This window comes from Bos taurus, chromosome 3, assembly GCF_002263795.3.
Source record: "Bos taurus isolate L1 Dominette 01449 registration number 42190680 breed Hereford chromosome 3, ARS-UCD2.0, whole genome shotgun sequence".
Lineage (NCBI taxonomy): Eukaryota > Metazoa > Chordata > Mammalia > Artiodactyla > Bovidae > Bos > Bos taurus.
Window position 1 is genome coordinate 29,435,349 of NC_037330.1, and position 14,981 is coordinate 29,450,329.

The following is a 14,981-nucleotide window of genomic DNA, read 5'->3' on the forward strand; positions in this document are numbered from 1 at the left end:
TTTTCAGCAAATGGTGCTGGAAAAACTGAATAATCACATGCAGAAGAATAAAACTGGACCCATACTTCATACCATACAAAAATTAACCCAAAATGGATCACAACCCTAACTATAAGAGCTAAAGCTATTCAAAGAAAACACAGGGGAAAAGCTTCATGACATTGGCTTGGCAATGATTTCTTGGATATGATACCAAAAGTACAAAGCAACAGCAACAAAAAAGACAAAATTCATCAAAATTTAAACCTTTTGTGCAAATGACACTATCAAAAAGGTGAAAAGGAAACCCCACTGAATGGGAGAAAATGTCTGCAAATCATGTATCTGACCAGGCATTAATACCCAGAGTATATAAAGAACACTTACAACTCAACAACAACAACAAAAGAAAAACAATCCAATTCAAAAATGGACAAAGGACTTGTCCAAAGAAGATGGCCCAAAAGCACATGAAATGATATTAATCATCACTAATTATTAGGGAAATACAAATCAAAACTATCTGAGATATCATTTCACATACATAAGGATGGCTATTATCCAAAAAAAAGAGAGAGAGAGAAAGAAAATAACAACTGTTAGTATGTGGAGAAATTGGAATCCCCATGCACGGCTGGTGGGAATAAAAAATCATGCAGTGGCTGAGGAAAAGTTTAGTGGTTCCTCAGCTTAAGTAATTACCATATGAACCAGCAACTCTAATTGTAGTTTTATACCCCCAAAAAAGTGAAAACACGGACTCAAACACTTGAATATGAATGTTCATTACACCATTATTCACAATAGCCAAAAATGTAGAAACAATCCAAGTGTTCATCAACAGATGAAAGATAAGTCAAATGTGGTATATACATGCAATGAAATACTGTCCTGAAAAGGAATGAAATTCTAATACATGCTACAGAATTTCAGAGATTAACCTTGAAGACATTATGCTAAGTGAAGTAAATCAGACCCAAAGGACAAATACTGTTTGATTCCACTTATCTGCAATATCTAGAACAGACAAATTCACAGAGACAGAAAATCAGACAGAGGTAACTGGGGTGGTGGGTGTAGGAGGATAGAGTAGTTACTGCTTAATGGTTACAGAGTTTCTGTTTTGAGCGATAAAAAAAATTTGGAGGGACTTCCCTGGTGGTCCAGCCATTAAGAACCTGCCTGCCAATGCAGGGGACATGGGTTCCATCCCTGGTGGGGGAACCAAGATTCCATGTGCGTTTGTGTGTGTGCGAGTGCAAGCTTAGTTGCTCAGTCATGTCTGACTCTTTGTGACCCCACTGACTGTAGCCCGCCAGGCTCCTCTGTCCATGGAATTCTCCAGGCAAGAATACTAAAGTGGGTTGCCATTCCCTTCTCCAGGGGATCTTCCCAACCTAGGGATCAAACCCAGGCCTCCTGCATTGCAGGCAGATTCTTTACGGTCTGAGTACAGTGCAGATCACATGCACCTCGGGGCACCTAAGCCCAGGTGCCACAACTAATGAACCCACACACTGCAACTGGAGAAAAGCCCAAGCAACTATGAAGAGCCCGCCTGCCACAATGAAGATCCAGCAGAGCCAGAAAACAAAATTCAGAAGCGGACAGCGGGGAAGGCTACAGGGCACTGTGTAGGCACTGCATAACACCGAACTGTACGTGTTAAAGAGCTAAACTTCCTTTTGGGTAGGTTTTACCACAATCAGAAAAACAAAAAATATATAGATGGCGTATTTTCTGAATCCCTGCACAGGTTAAAATATTTGTATTTTTTTCACATGTAATATAAAATTCTTAGTTCAGAATTTCTATTCCCTCAAAATTTATTAGCCAAACATAAAACTTGACAAAACTTATTTTGGGGGTTATCTTTATTACTGTTTCACTTCTTGACTGGGTGTGTGTACAATCTGTTTAATGCATGACCATTAAAATAAATATCAGATTCCCTAAAATTAATTAATAACTAGACAGATAAATGAGGTACTGAGAAATAAAAATTCATATAAAGATTTTCTCCTTTCAGTAATGCTCCTTGATTATAGTACAGACAAAATTCTATATACTAGCATTTAAGTTCTGTTCCAATAATCACTATGTATTGAAAAGGTAGCTTTATTAGAAGTATCAATATGGAAATATAAATCACTGAAGTATAAAGTGCTTGGGTCAAGGCCATTTTAGGATAACCAAATGAGTTCATATGCAAATAAATTCAAAGACCTATGGAGAATATTAAAACAAGAAGAGATCTTAGCAATCATCTAATCCAATTCTATTATGCAAGAGAGAAAACGTAAAATAATAAAAGGATGCTACAGTTAAAACTTGGAATTATTCCAAGGCATCTCACCTGCCAAGACTGGAACCTGGAAAAAATAGCAGCATATGGCCCAAATTCATCACAATTAAGTAAATATCTTATATATTTAAAGATACTTTAAAATGGGAAGATTATGTATAAAGGTAGCAAGAAGGAACCAGATGCTAGAATAATTCAACCAGGAACAAATTTCAGAATCAGACTGAATTAATTTTCTAGAGCTAAAATTTCAGAAATAAAATAATGTTACGTACAGGGAATAATGTGAAATATATTACCCTATTCTGTGCTGAAATCTGTAAATAGTTCATTGTTATATGTAGCCCTTTGTAGTACATGCTAAATATAAAGACAGATCTCTAGTTTAAGACATATTGTTTAGCATCTGCCACTTGCCTGTAGTAACGCGACTGTAAGTAGGTTGAGCACACAGCTTTGGAAACGTGACTAGCAGAACCAAAGTCAATGACCTTCACTCGGTAGGGCTGGCGCACTGGATCAACCAGCATTATGTTTTCAGGCTTAAGGTCAGCATGAATTAGACCAAGGCTCTTGAGCTTCATCAGGGCAGTGGCCACCTGCTGCAAGATTGGCCTGATGTACTTGAGTGGCAGTGGACTAAACTTGTTCTGCTTTAGAAAATCATATAAGTTCTGTTCCAGCATCTCGAACACAAGGCAGGTATGATTCTTATGCTGAAAGCACTCATAAGAACGGACAAAATTATACTCATCAGCATTTTCACTGCTTAGGCGGGAAAGGATGCTCACTTCAATCTGTCCCTGTCTGGCATAGGAGGGGTGGTTCTTCAAGATTTTAATAGCCACAATTTCCTTGGTGCTCCGCTTCCAGCACTTAGCCACCTGTCCAAATGTTCCCCGGCCTAGGAACTCCAAGACTTCATAGCTGTTTGTCATAGAGCAAAGGATCTCATGCTGGACCAGCTGGTAATCCCCTTCTCCGCTGGAGCTGCTACTCTTTGTGGTGACAGTGGTGGTCGTGGCAGCAGCACCCACCACAGTCCTGTTTTGCAGCATGAGAGGGGGATGTTCTTCTATGATTTGCACGCTACCGTTGCTGTCAACTTCCTCACTTTTTCTTTTCAATCCACATTTTTGATATGGCTCAAGCAAAGAAACGTTGCTTCTGTGAGTCAGGGTCTGGCTGCTTTGGAAGGTTGATGTAGCAGCACTGGCCGAGCTATCAGCAGCTGTTACAACAATGTGCTCCACTGCAGGAGCTGGGAGGAGCAGGCCCTGGTCGTAAGCAGGGATGTTGAAATTTGCTACCTGGTGAGAGGAGTTGGCTTGCCCTTGTGTGGCTGGGAGGGTTTTGCTGTGGGTATAATATTTGTCGTTGCTGCTCTGTCCAGAAACATCCCAGCCAGAGGGCTCTATTTTCAGCTTCTTCGCACTGCAGAAGGCACTCGACGACACTGATGGGGGGGAAAACACCTGCAGCTGTGATGCCATACCTACATTGAGAAAGAGGAAGAGGAATTAAGCCCTTAATTTTATACAACTCCTCACTTAGTACAGTAGAAAATTTTCAGTTCAGAAAAACCCACAAGTAAATGTGTATCTGGCTGACGTTTTATTTTATACATTTTCCAAAACCTGTTGCCCATTAAAGAAGGATAAACTTTTTGGTCTAATTACACATCCTGAATCACTCTTTGAGACTCAGCAATAATAGGGACAGATTGTTAAAGAGTATGAACATCTATGATGGTTTATAAAATAAAAACAACATCAATAATAATGCCTTAGATGACTGATCATCTACTATGCACCAAGAGGTAGTCTAAGCACTTCAAACACATTAATTCTCACCACAACCTTTGGAAAAGGATACTATCCTTACTTCCACTCTACAGATGAGGAAACTAAGGCAGAGAGTGGTTACAGTAATTTGTCCCAAATAAGACAGCTCTTAAGTGCAGGACTAGAATTCAAAACCAAGCTCTTTGGCCTCAGAGTTTATTCCACAGCTCTGTCTTCATTGGAGAAGGCAATGGCACCCCACTCCAGTACTCTTGCCTGGAAAATCCCATGGACGGAGGAGCCTGGTGGGCTGCAGTCCATGGGGCCGCTAAGAGTCGGACAGGACTGAGCGACTTCACTTTCACTTTTCACCTTCATGTATCGGAGAAGGAAACCACTCCAGTGGTTTCCCACTGGCAACCCACTCCAGTGTCCTTGCCTGGAGAATCCCAGGGACAGGGAAGACTGGTGGGCTGCCGTCTATGGGGTCGCACAGAGTCGGACACGACTGAAGCGACTTAGCAGCACCACCAGCAGCTGTCTTCATTCCTGTCCTAATTAGCTTTTTAATCAATTATTTAAATTTAGACATAGATGGTATATAATAACTATAAAATTCATAGATGAATCAAATTTGGGCAGGATACTCAATATTGCAAAGTAACAGGTCCAAAAGGATCACCAAGAACAGACACCATAAAGTAAACCTAGCTGATGACATTTAACACAAATACAGACTTCCTGCTTAGGTCTGAAATCTGGCTAGCACAAAACACAAGAATAAGAGATACAAGGTTAAGCAGGAGCATATATGAAAAACACACTTTTGTTAGCAAGAGAAATCCCATGTAATAATGTTCCTCTCTCCTCAAAAGCGAATTCAATCTTAAACTATATTCACAGAAAAAGTAGTGTCCAGAATGTGGCAGACAGTAGCTCTGTCCACTGCACTGTAAAAGGACCACTGATAAACCGACCAGAAGAAAGTAATCAGGATGAGGTGAAACCTAGAGAGGATCTTCTGAAGAACCTTGGGGAAATCATCCTTAGAAAAATATGGGGAAAGGTAACAAGAATTGCCCACTTATATACAGACACCTCTAGCTCAATAAGCCCAAAGACTAATTACAAATTTGGACTAATTTGGACTTTTGACTAAAGTCCAAACGTGGCACTGTGGTAAAGAATCTGCCTGCTAATGCAGGAGACATGAGATGTGGGTTCCATCCCTGGGTCGAGAAGATCCCCTGGAGAAGGGCATGGCAACCCATTCTAGTGTTCTTGCCTGGAAAATTCCATGGACAGAAGAGCCTGGCAGACTACAGTCCGTAAGGCTGCAAAGAGTCAGACACAACCGAGCACAAATGTCCAGTTGACTGAGCATACAAACCACTTCATATTTATCTTCTCCCTTCTCAATTATATAACCCTCAGATGCCTCAGGGCTCATACTAATCCTCCTTCTTTTGTTTCCCTCTTTTTACTACTTTCCAGCATTATTTATCTGTTTCTCTATTTGTAAATGTTCTCTAACCCAGACTCCCCTCTTCAGCTCCAAATCCTTATTTCACACTTCGATCTGGATCCCTTAGAGACATCTCAACTCAACATGCCCCAAATGCTACTTTCTAAGACGTCCACAGCCAGTTTTTTTACCTCGACTGAGAGACACTACCACACATCCAATATCTCAAGCAGAAATCAAGGTGGCAAGGAGTCTCTGTTTCCTAATCTACAAAATGGTGACAGCAATACCTATATTATGGGGCTCTTCTGAGAATTAAATGATTTAATACAGAGGACAGGCTTAGTGTCTAGAACTCATTTAATATTATTATCCTGACTCATTCCCCTCCCTTTCTACCCTCTCTTAATCCCCATGTCTAATCTATAACCAAATCTTATCACTCCATCTCCTAAGTGAAGTGAAGTGAAGTCAGTCCTGTCCGACTCTTTACGACCCCATAAACTGTAGCCTACAAGGCTCCTCTGTCCATGGAGTTTTCCAGGCAAGAGTACTGGAGTGGGTTGCCATTTCCTTCTCCAGGGGATCTTCCCAACCCAGGGATCGAACCCAGGTTTCCCGCATTGCAGGTAGACGCTTTACCCTCTGAGGGTGGCTTCCCAGGGAAGCCACCAGGACTCCACCTCCTAAGCATATTTCAAATCAGCCATTTTTCTCTACCCTTATTGGAACCTTTGTAGTGCAAACTGCCAGGAGACTCCAAACTCATCTTGAATGCACTCAGGGAATCTTTGTTTTTAAACCATGTAGACTGGAAGATTACTCTTTCTTAACTATCTCCTTCCTTCCGCCTCCAGGGTCTTTCATTGCTTTAGATAAAGTAAAAAATCCTCAACCTGTCTTAAAAAGCTCCTCCCAAATCTGGCTGCTGTCTTACAAAATCTCCTCACTTCAATTGCTCTACCACTCCAGCCATGCTGCCCTTTTTGCATTTTTTGGGAGGCCCTCTAGTATGTTGGGAGACTTTCTGTTAGGAAAACTGTTTCTTCTCTCTCACAAACTCCGTCACCACTGCATTCCCACAGCGTGCTGTTCCTACCTTATAACATTAAATTATTTATTTATTTATAGGTTATACTCCCAGGTACTGTAAAAGTTCCAAGAGCGCAGGGAGGGTACCTGTCTTGCTCTTTAGCTTATGTCACCAGAATGTGCCACACACTCTGGCGATATACAGACACTCAGTATCTGCTGCTTGATTTGACCACTGCCAGCCAATCTCATTTCCACTCCCTACTGCTTGTGCTAAACTCCAGGATACTCAAATGCTTGTTCTGTTTTGGCTTTTTGACATCCCTCTCTTTTAGCTGTGCTGTCCTTGCGATAATGGGGGAAGTCTCCCCTCTAGTATAGACTGTAGCTTTATTAGTCATAAGAGAATAAACACACATACATGGAAAGGAAGGAAACATGGCAAAGGGATGTTACAGAACATAAAAAAGCGAAGTGTGTGTTTCTGTGTGCCTGAATGTAGCTAAAAACCATCTGTACTGGACCAAAGAGCTGAAAGGAAGAACCCTCAACCTTTAATTTCTAAAATGCTGTCTGGATTTACTTTCAACAAGAGTTTCCATAATTTATAAGAACCTTGAAGAGAAAAAAAAGTGTAAATTAAAACAACATTATTGCAATTTAACTCCTAGGTTACAAATTCACAAATCATCTTGTTCCACCTATATCACTGGCATAATACCAAACTATAATAAAACAAAAACTAAAATCAAGTAGTGCCTTTACAAAACTTACCTATTAATATATGAAAAAATAACATCATAAAATCAAACATTTTTGAAATTGGCCTGGAAAATCCCATGGACAGAGGAGCCTGGTGGGCTGCGGTCCATGGGGTCGCTAAGAGTCGGACACGACTGAGCGACTTCACTTTCACTTTTCGCTTTCATGGTTGGAGAAGGAAATGGCAACCCACTCCAGTGTTCTTGCCTGGAGAGTCCCGGGGACAGCGGAGCCAGGTGGGCTGCCGTCTATGGGGTCACACAGAGTCGGACACGACTGAAGTGACTTAGCAGTAGCAGCAGCAGTTCCATCATATATTTGCTAAATCTTTTAGCACAACCTTCTTATACCTGAAAGTGAAAAAGTGAAAGTGAAGTCACTCAGTCGTGTCTGACTCTTGGCAACCCCATGGACTGTAGCCTATCAGGCTCTGTCCATGGGATTTTCCAGGCAAGGGTACTGGAGTGGGTTGCCATTTCCTTCTCCAGGGGATCTTCCAGGGATTGAACTCGGGTCTCCCGCATTGCAGGCAGATGCTTTACCAACTGAGCCACCAGGGAAGCTTCTTGTACCTAAGAGTATTGTAAAACTACCTGAATTCAAAATTTGCAGTTTGTAGCTATGTTAGGAATATGGAGGTTTAAAGTAATAACACTGAAAAGAATTCATGAAATATAACAACAAATTTTTAAAGTATGGTCATAACTAGACACTTTGTAAAAATATTCTATTTACCAGAGCAATGTAATGACAACTTGTCACCCAATGAACTAAATAACAGATACTGATGGCTTCAAATTCACACTGAGCATTGCAAAAAGTACAAGTTCTAAGAAACTGTTCTGAAAGTTCAAGTATATAAATGAATATAATTCTCATCCAGTAAGACAAATTTAAGTCCACCCATAGGGAAACAACAACCCACAATTTCAGTGGCCTCCCCCCTCCCCCACCCCTGGCAAGGGTCTGTGACACTGCAGTCAACAGTCTGCCACCAGAACTCTTATAGTGTGGGTGACATTCATCCTGACCTCAACTAGCACTGTGGGGGGAAAAAAAACAGAATCAAAACTGCCTAGAAAAATCTACACTCTTACTTACCATTTGAAACTCAGCTAAAAACAGCCAGCTCTAGACACAAAATACTATGTCCCACAAAATTTGCTTTGCAAATGGGGAGACACTTTTCTTCCTAGGCTGAGACTTCCCAAACAAAACTATGCAACAGGATTAACATCTGTGGAAAATTTACTATGTATCACACTCTGTTGAGCATATTATACATATTTTCAATTCACATGAGAACTGCTCCCAATAAATTAAAAGCTAACTTCCTGAAAATGCTGCCCCTCTTGACTCTAGCAGTAAACTAGTCTTTGCATTTCAAACCTGATTTTCCAAGGATTTAACTATCTAAATATAATGACAAACTTGCCCACTGAATTAATCCCAAACCAGAACTGGTAGCCAAAAGGCTACTGGTACTTGTATGTATTACTAAAAAGAGAATTGAGTCTTGCTAGGATCCAAGCCGGAAAAGACAATGGCACCCCAGTCCAGTACTCTTGCCTGGAAAATCCCATGGACGGAGGAGCCTGGTAGGCTGCAGTCCATGGGGTCACTACGAGTCGGACACGACTGAGCGACTTCATTTTCACTTTTCACTTTTCCGCAGTGGAGAAGGAAATGGTAACCCACTCCAGTGTTCTTGCCTGGAGAATCCCAGGGACGGAGGAGCCTGGTAGGCTGCCGTCTATGGGGTCGCACAGAGTCGGACATGACTGAAGCGACTTAGCAGCAGGATCCAAGGCTATCAAAAACAGTCAAATTAACAGCTTCCCCCCTCCCTCCCATGGGCACATCTATTTGACAATATTAATGGGGTGCCCGACCTCAGGGGCAGGATTCCCTGGTGGCTCAGTGTACAGAATCGCCTGCCAGTGCAGGAGACACAGGTTCATTCCCTGGGTGGGGAAGATCCCCTGCAGAAGTAAATGGCAACCCACTCCAGTATTCTTGCCTGGAAAATCCCACGGACAGAAGAGCCTGGCGGGCTACAGACCATGCACAGAGTCGAAGAAGTGCTGGACATGACTTAGCAACTAAGCAACAACCACTACCATCCTATGGGCACTACAGGTAGATAAGTGCAAAGTGAAACTGTTAGTTGCTCAGTTGTGTCAGACTTTGTGACTCCATCTTCTGTAGCCTGCCAGGCTCCTCTGTCCATGGAATTCTCCAAGCAAGGTTTCTCAAGTGGGTTGCCGTTTCCTTCTCCAGGGGATCTTCCTGACCCAGGGATCGAACCCCAGTCTCCTGCATTGCTGGCAGATTCTTTACCCATTGAGCCACCAGGAAAGCCCACAGGTAGATAATCTTACCATAAAGAATTCAGATATTATAATTATGAATGAAACTGCTGGGTATGACAATCAAAGTAACCATTGGTCAATGTTTTGCCTAGTCTTCAGTAACTTCCTTCTTCTCCCTGAGACACCAATAAATTCCCAACTCTTTTACTTGATGTCACCTTTGTCTTTTTGATACAATTTAACAACTGGTTAACTAAATAACTGTAAAAATCAGTACTACATACTGATTTCTCCCTCTAGAACTTGTCCTCAGCTGCCATGTACACAGATGTACATATTCTCCAGTACACTGATACAGAAAGAGTATTCAGTGGGTAAATAAGAATACAAATTCTGTAAAAAAAAGGTAAGACTGGGAAGAAAACTCTTCCACTGGAACACCAAATATCTCTCACTCCACCCCTACTGTACACCCTGCACTGCTTGCTTCAACTGCCTAACCTGTCTCCCCTAATGGTACTCTTTGGCCTTCTTTTTAAGCTCCCTTCTCCAATTCATTCTTCACCTTACAATCAAAGCTTTTACAAATGCATATCTATGTCCCATTTAAAATTTTAGAATAAAGTCCAAAATCTCTCATTTAGATTGTCAGGCTTTGTAAGCTCTGGACCCTGACTATTTTGTAGCCTCATTTCACTAGACTCTTTTCCGCAGCACTCCCTTTTCCAGTAGTTCTAAATATCTCTGGTCTAAACTTGACTTCTGCCTCAGTTCCTTCACACATAACATTGTCTCTCTAAATTTCATTCTACCCTCTCGGTTAGCCTTCTTTTAACTACCACTTATCCTTTCAGCCTCTACTTAAAGCTCATGTTTTCTGTGTGGCACAAGACTGTTGGTCTGGATTATAGTTTAGTCTCTCCTCCACCCCATGCACAAAGCCAGACTCCATTTACCAGTCCCTCTCTCCAATACAAAGTGATACACGAGCCTTTATAGCGTTCTCTTCCTTTTCCACCAAGAGGAACCCATGAAGACCCAGTTTCTGCCATGAGACAACACTCGAGGGAGGGCAGAGCAGCAAGATGGAAAGAACACGGGTACCTGAATGATCATATAGAGCAGAGTCCCCTGCCCATCAAAAAGGAGCAGAAGAAAGACCCAAAAAGGAAAACAAGGGCCAGAACACATACTGACTTGTGGGCCACTCTGGATTTTTATTTTAAGTATGACTATTTGAAATTATTTATTTAAAAGTTAACTTCTAAAAAAAAAAAAGTTGACTTCCCTTCTGAACTGCAAGTTCTAAGAGGGCAATTGTCAATAGCAGAGTATCATCTTCCTTTGTATCACCAGCATCAATCACAATGGATGGAATACAGCATGTGTCAAATGTTTGATAGAATGAATGACTATAAAGAGACCATGTTATTTCTCCATATATAAAGGGATCTCAGAAGTCATTCTCACTAAATTAGAGAAATACACATGATAAAAATTACAGCCTCTTGTCTACAAGAGAATACTTTTCTAAGTATAGTAATACAGAAGAAAAAAATAACCTTGAAGCCCTGAGGACACTATTTGAATCAAAGTTCCCCACCCCCTTTCCTGTAGCACTTCCTTCATATGGAACCATGTGAAAGGAGCCAGTTCCCCAACCAGTATGCAAAAACAGGCTGTGGAATAGTGGTGTTAGCTGACAAAGTAGTAACTCTACAATTCTATGTAATTGCCAGCCATTTAGACCAATTTTGGAATATTTTGGTAAACTGGCTGAGGTGCTTTCCTTCTAGGGAAGAAATTTTTTTCCTAAATTTCAATAGCTCTCTTAGATTTATCTGGAATGACGAACCTAAAGCAACAGAACAAAAGAAAAGTAGGTTTTTCTGGTGTTTGGTAAAATGGTACCTAGTATGTGCACAGGACAGTCTATAAGATCTATAAAGTTTACAATAAAGAAAGCTATACCTCAGTTTCTATCATAAGAAAAATGACAGATTAACAAAGCATAGGCCAATATGAAACACGAACACTAAGAGAGGACCTTTAGCCAGAAAGGGCCTAAGGAAAATAGGACTCAAGTAAGGTAACAACAGTCTGACAGATGGAAAGCAGATGAAGGTCTTACAGATGAGAGCTAACTTGAGCAAGTATTCCAGGGGATATGGAAAAATGAAAAACTGTTTAGAGTATTTGAGTGGAGAAGACACTGGCAAAAAAAAGTACAGGGATTCTTACAGCTAAAATAGACCTTTAAAGACCCTTTCTAAAACACCCTAATTCCAAGATGAGAAAAAGTAGACCCAAGAAAGCCACGCAAGTTTTACCCAGAGCTAATGAGCAGTAATGCTGTCAAAAAATTCAGGTTTTCTGATTCTTTTTCATTAAGCACAGTGGGAAAGCATTGTCCCAGGCACCCTTAAAGAAGGGTGCCAAAGAAGCCAAAAGAAATGCACCTAAGTTTCCCTATCTTCAAAGAACTTAAAATGTTGCTTAGTTGATGTGACACATAAAAAGAAAAATATAAAAACAGGATGTAAAATTTTTTTAAGTGTCAAATTATGCTCTACAAAAATACATAAGGTATTTAGGGAGTTGGGAGATTGGAAACAAAAAATAAAAACAAAAAAGGAACCGAAAAGCAAATCAATTACTGTTGAAGTGGTACTTGAAAGAAAAATTATTTTGATGACTTCTGTTCAGAATGGCATTAAATTTAAGGGAAGAAACTGCTGCTGCTGCTAAGTCACATCAGTCGTGTCCAACTCTGTGCGACCCCATAGTGGGGAGGAATTAATAACTGTAACTTTAAAAATTATGGATTGCTTTATACAGTCATGAAAATAAAAGGGCCGATCAGGAAGTTCATGTTTGCAAAATTACCTCAAATTACAAAAGAACCAGTTACAATATATAACTAACAAGTTGCACAAGTTCCAAGTGTAAGAAGTTCATAAGGCAGGTTTGGCTCACTGATTTCTACCAACAGAACCAATGACTAAGCTGTGCTTATGAAAACCAAACCACAGAAAAAAAGAATTCTATTTTCCAGACAATTGTGGATGCTGAGATTATCTTTTTTTTTTTCCCTGTTAGTAGAAAGTTCTGGTTTGGTTTTCAATCTCAAGTTACCAATCAACTTGCTCTGCAATCCATAAAACTACAATGTCCAGATAGGATAAAGATATCACCAGCTAAAGTCTTATTACTAACCAGAGTCAGTATATTTACAAGATCGCATTCACCATTTTACTGGTAAGATGCTTTACTGGCCTGCCTGCCTCCAGTTGCAACCACAAGTAAGTACATTACCAAAATATTCTTCAAGCCAGGGAACAGTGTCTTAAAGTCAATGATATCCTTCTTCACACCATCATACCAGTTCTACAACACAGAACCCGGAGATTATTACATGTATCTCCAAAATCACCAGCTGCATTAACAACTATATAAAATGACCTGTTAGTATATTTTTTAGATGTTTTACAGAAAGCTTTAGACCTACATATGAAAAAGAGCTGGTAATGATTTGCATTCTCTATAATCTTAAAAAAAAAAAAACTACACTACAGACCAGGAATCAAAAATAGCTTTACACAAACAAGAACAAAATTGTAGGTTTTGCTGAGGGCATCAGCCACTTAATTTAACCCCATTTCACCAGGAGCAGGAAGCCATGCTGCTGTTTTCATCAGTTACTAGGAAACAAATAAGATAAAGGAAGGATTGGGCAGAAGAGTCTATAGCTGAAATTAACAATTTGATACAGTGACTGAAAATTCCCAAAGGAAAAAAGCACCTAGAGCTGCCTCAAAAAGAGAATCTGCAACATAATCAATGGTTTAATTGGAAAAAAGACACACTCGAGCTTGGGGCTGTTTTTTCCCCCCCTTCTCTAGCCCCTCCTCCCTTCCCCCACCTAAACAGGAAAGAAAGCGCGCCCAGCGTAAACACAGGCCAAACCTTACGGTTTGTCACCACAACAAACTGGAGGTTAGACCAGTGCTCTTGGAGACTGAGTCCCTGGTCTCGGTTGCTAGGCACAAAAACGGCCTCTTTCCCACAGACCTGTGAACACCGGGGCGGCGGTGGGGGTGGGGGGCTGGGGCGCGGAGGCTCACCCAAGAGTTTTGGTGGTTTCCTCCCACCCCACCCCCCAGACTTTTTTTTTTTTTTTAACGAAAGCTTTGGTAAAGTGGCGACAAACAGCAAAAGTTTCCCTTTGAGCCAGACTTCTAGATCTACCTAACACAGATATACATTTAGGTTGGCCGGTCCCACGTAGTCTCCACCACCATCACGATTTATCAAGCTAACGATTAAAGAACACAAGCGGAGAGGATAGGAGGGCTTCCACACCCACCCCGCCGCCGCCGTCCGTTCCAGACACCGCTTCCTTGTCCCCAACAGCACAGATAGCCCCAAACCAAGGCGCTAAGCAGAGCTGTGAAATTCACGCGCGCAAGCCATACACTGGGAACCGGCCACGACACCGGAGGAAAAACCGGCCGGGTGAGGAGACGCCAGGAGGCCCCCTGTCATCTGAGGACAACAACACGCCCAGGAGAGAAGTGGCAGGACACAGGAGTTGCCCCGAAAACAAGCCCACAGCCTCCCCACTTTCTTGGGAACGCCATCCCCTCCGCGGCCGGGAGCGGCCGGGCCACAGGGCTTGGCGCCGGGTCCCGGGTGGGGGCTGCCGAGGGAGGCGCCCCCCGCAAGGCCGGGCGCCCCGGAGAGCCCGTGGCCAGCCCGGCCCCGCCTCGGAGACCCGATAAGAGATCGCTCCCCGCCAAGGCCCCTGCCCGCCCGCTCTCCCGCCTCGACTCACCGCCGGTGTGTCTTCTGGTTCTCAGCCGCGAGCTGGGGCTGCCGTGAGGAGGCGGCGGAGGAGACGAGATCCGGGGCCCCGCCGCCGGGTCATCATACCCCCTGCGCGAGCCGGCCCGGGCCCCGGCCCCCGCCCCCCGGAGCCGTCCCCGCGCCCGTCCCGCGAGGGGAGCCTTCTCAGCCTCCCGCCCGCTCCACCGCCCGGCCCCCCTCCGCCGCCGCCGCCGCCTCAGACCCGCGCGCTCCCTCCTCGGCCTCCCGCTGCTGTCCGGGGCCACCGCCGGGCCCCTAGCTCCGCAGCCGCGGTTGTCGCCAGACCCGACAAGCTGAGCGCCGAGCGTCCGCCCTCATCCGGCCCGCCCCGCCTCACGGGAACTAGTCCCGGGTCCCGCGCCATGACACCTACTGAGGCGGAAGTCCGGGAGAGCGGGAGGATTACGACGACCTCATATTACGGGTGGGAGTGGAAGTGGGAGTGGGTGGACCTCCGTGGGGAGCCAGCGTGGATA

General features: G+C 43.0%; 1 protein-coding gene across 7 annotated transcripts in view; it reads right to left on the bottom strand.

Moving 5' to 3' along the window:
• Positions 1 to 14,964, bottom strand: part of HIPK1 (homeodomain interacting protein kinase 1) — a 54,327-nt gene extending 39,363 nt beyond the window's left edge. For 5 of the 7 annotated variants that reach the window (XM_005204017.5, XM_059883519.1, XM_059883514.1 and 2 more), the window contains exons 1-3: positions 14,474 to 14,783; positions 7,340 to 7,677; positions 2,702 to 3,779 (exon numbers count right to left, since the gene is read on the bottom strand). In XM_005204017.5, coding sequence (XP_005204074.5) covers positions 2,702 to 3,779; positions 7,340 to 7,406 — 1,145 coding nt within the window. In that variant the 5' untranslated portion in view covers positions 7,407 to 7,677; positions 14,474 to 14,783. Of the gene's footprint in view, positions 1 to 2,701; positions 3,780 to 7,339; positions 7,678 to 14,473; positions 14,784 to 14,878 lie in introns of those variants that run through there. The other 2 variants (XM_024987693.2, NM_001109998.1) reach the window with 2 other exon arrangements.
• Positions 14,965 to 14,981: the final 17 nt, after the last annotated feature.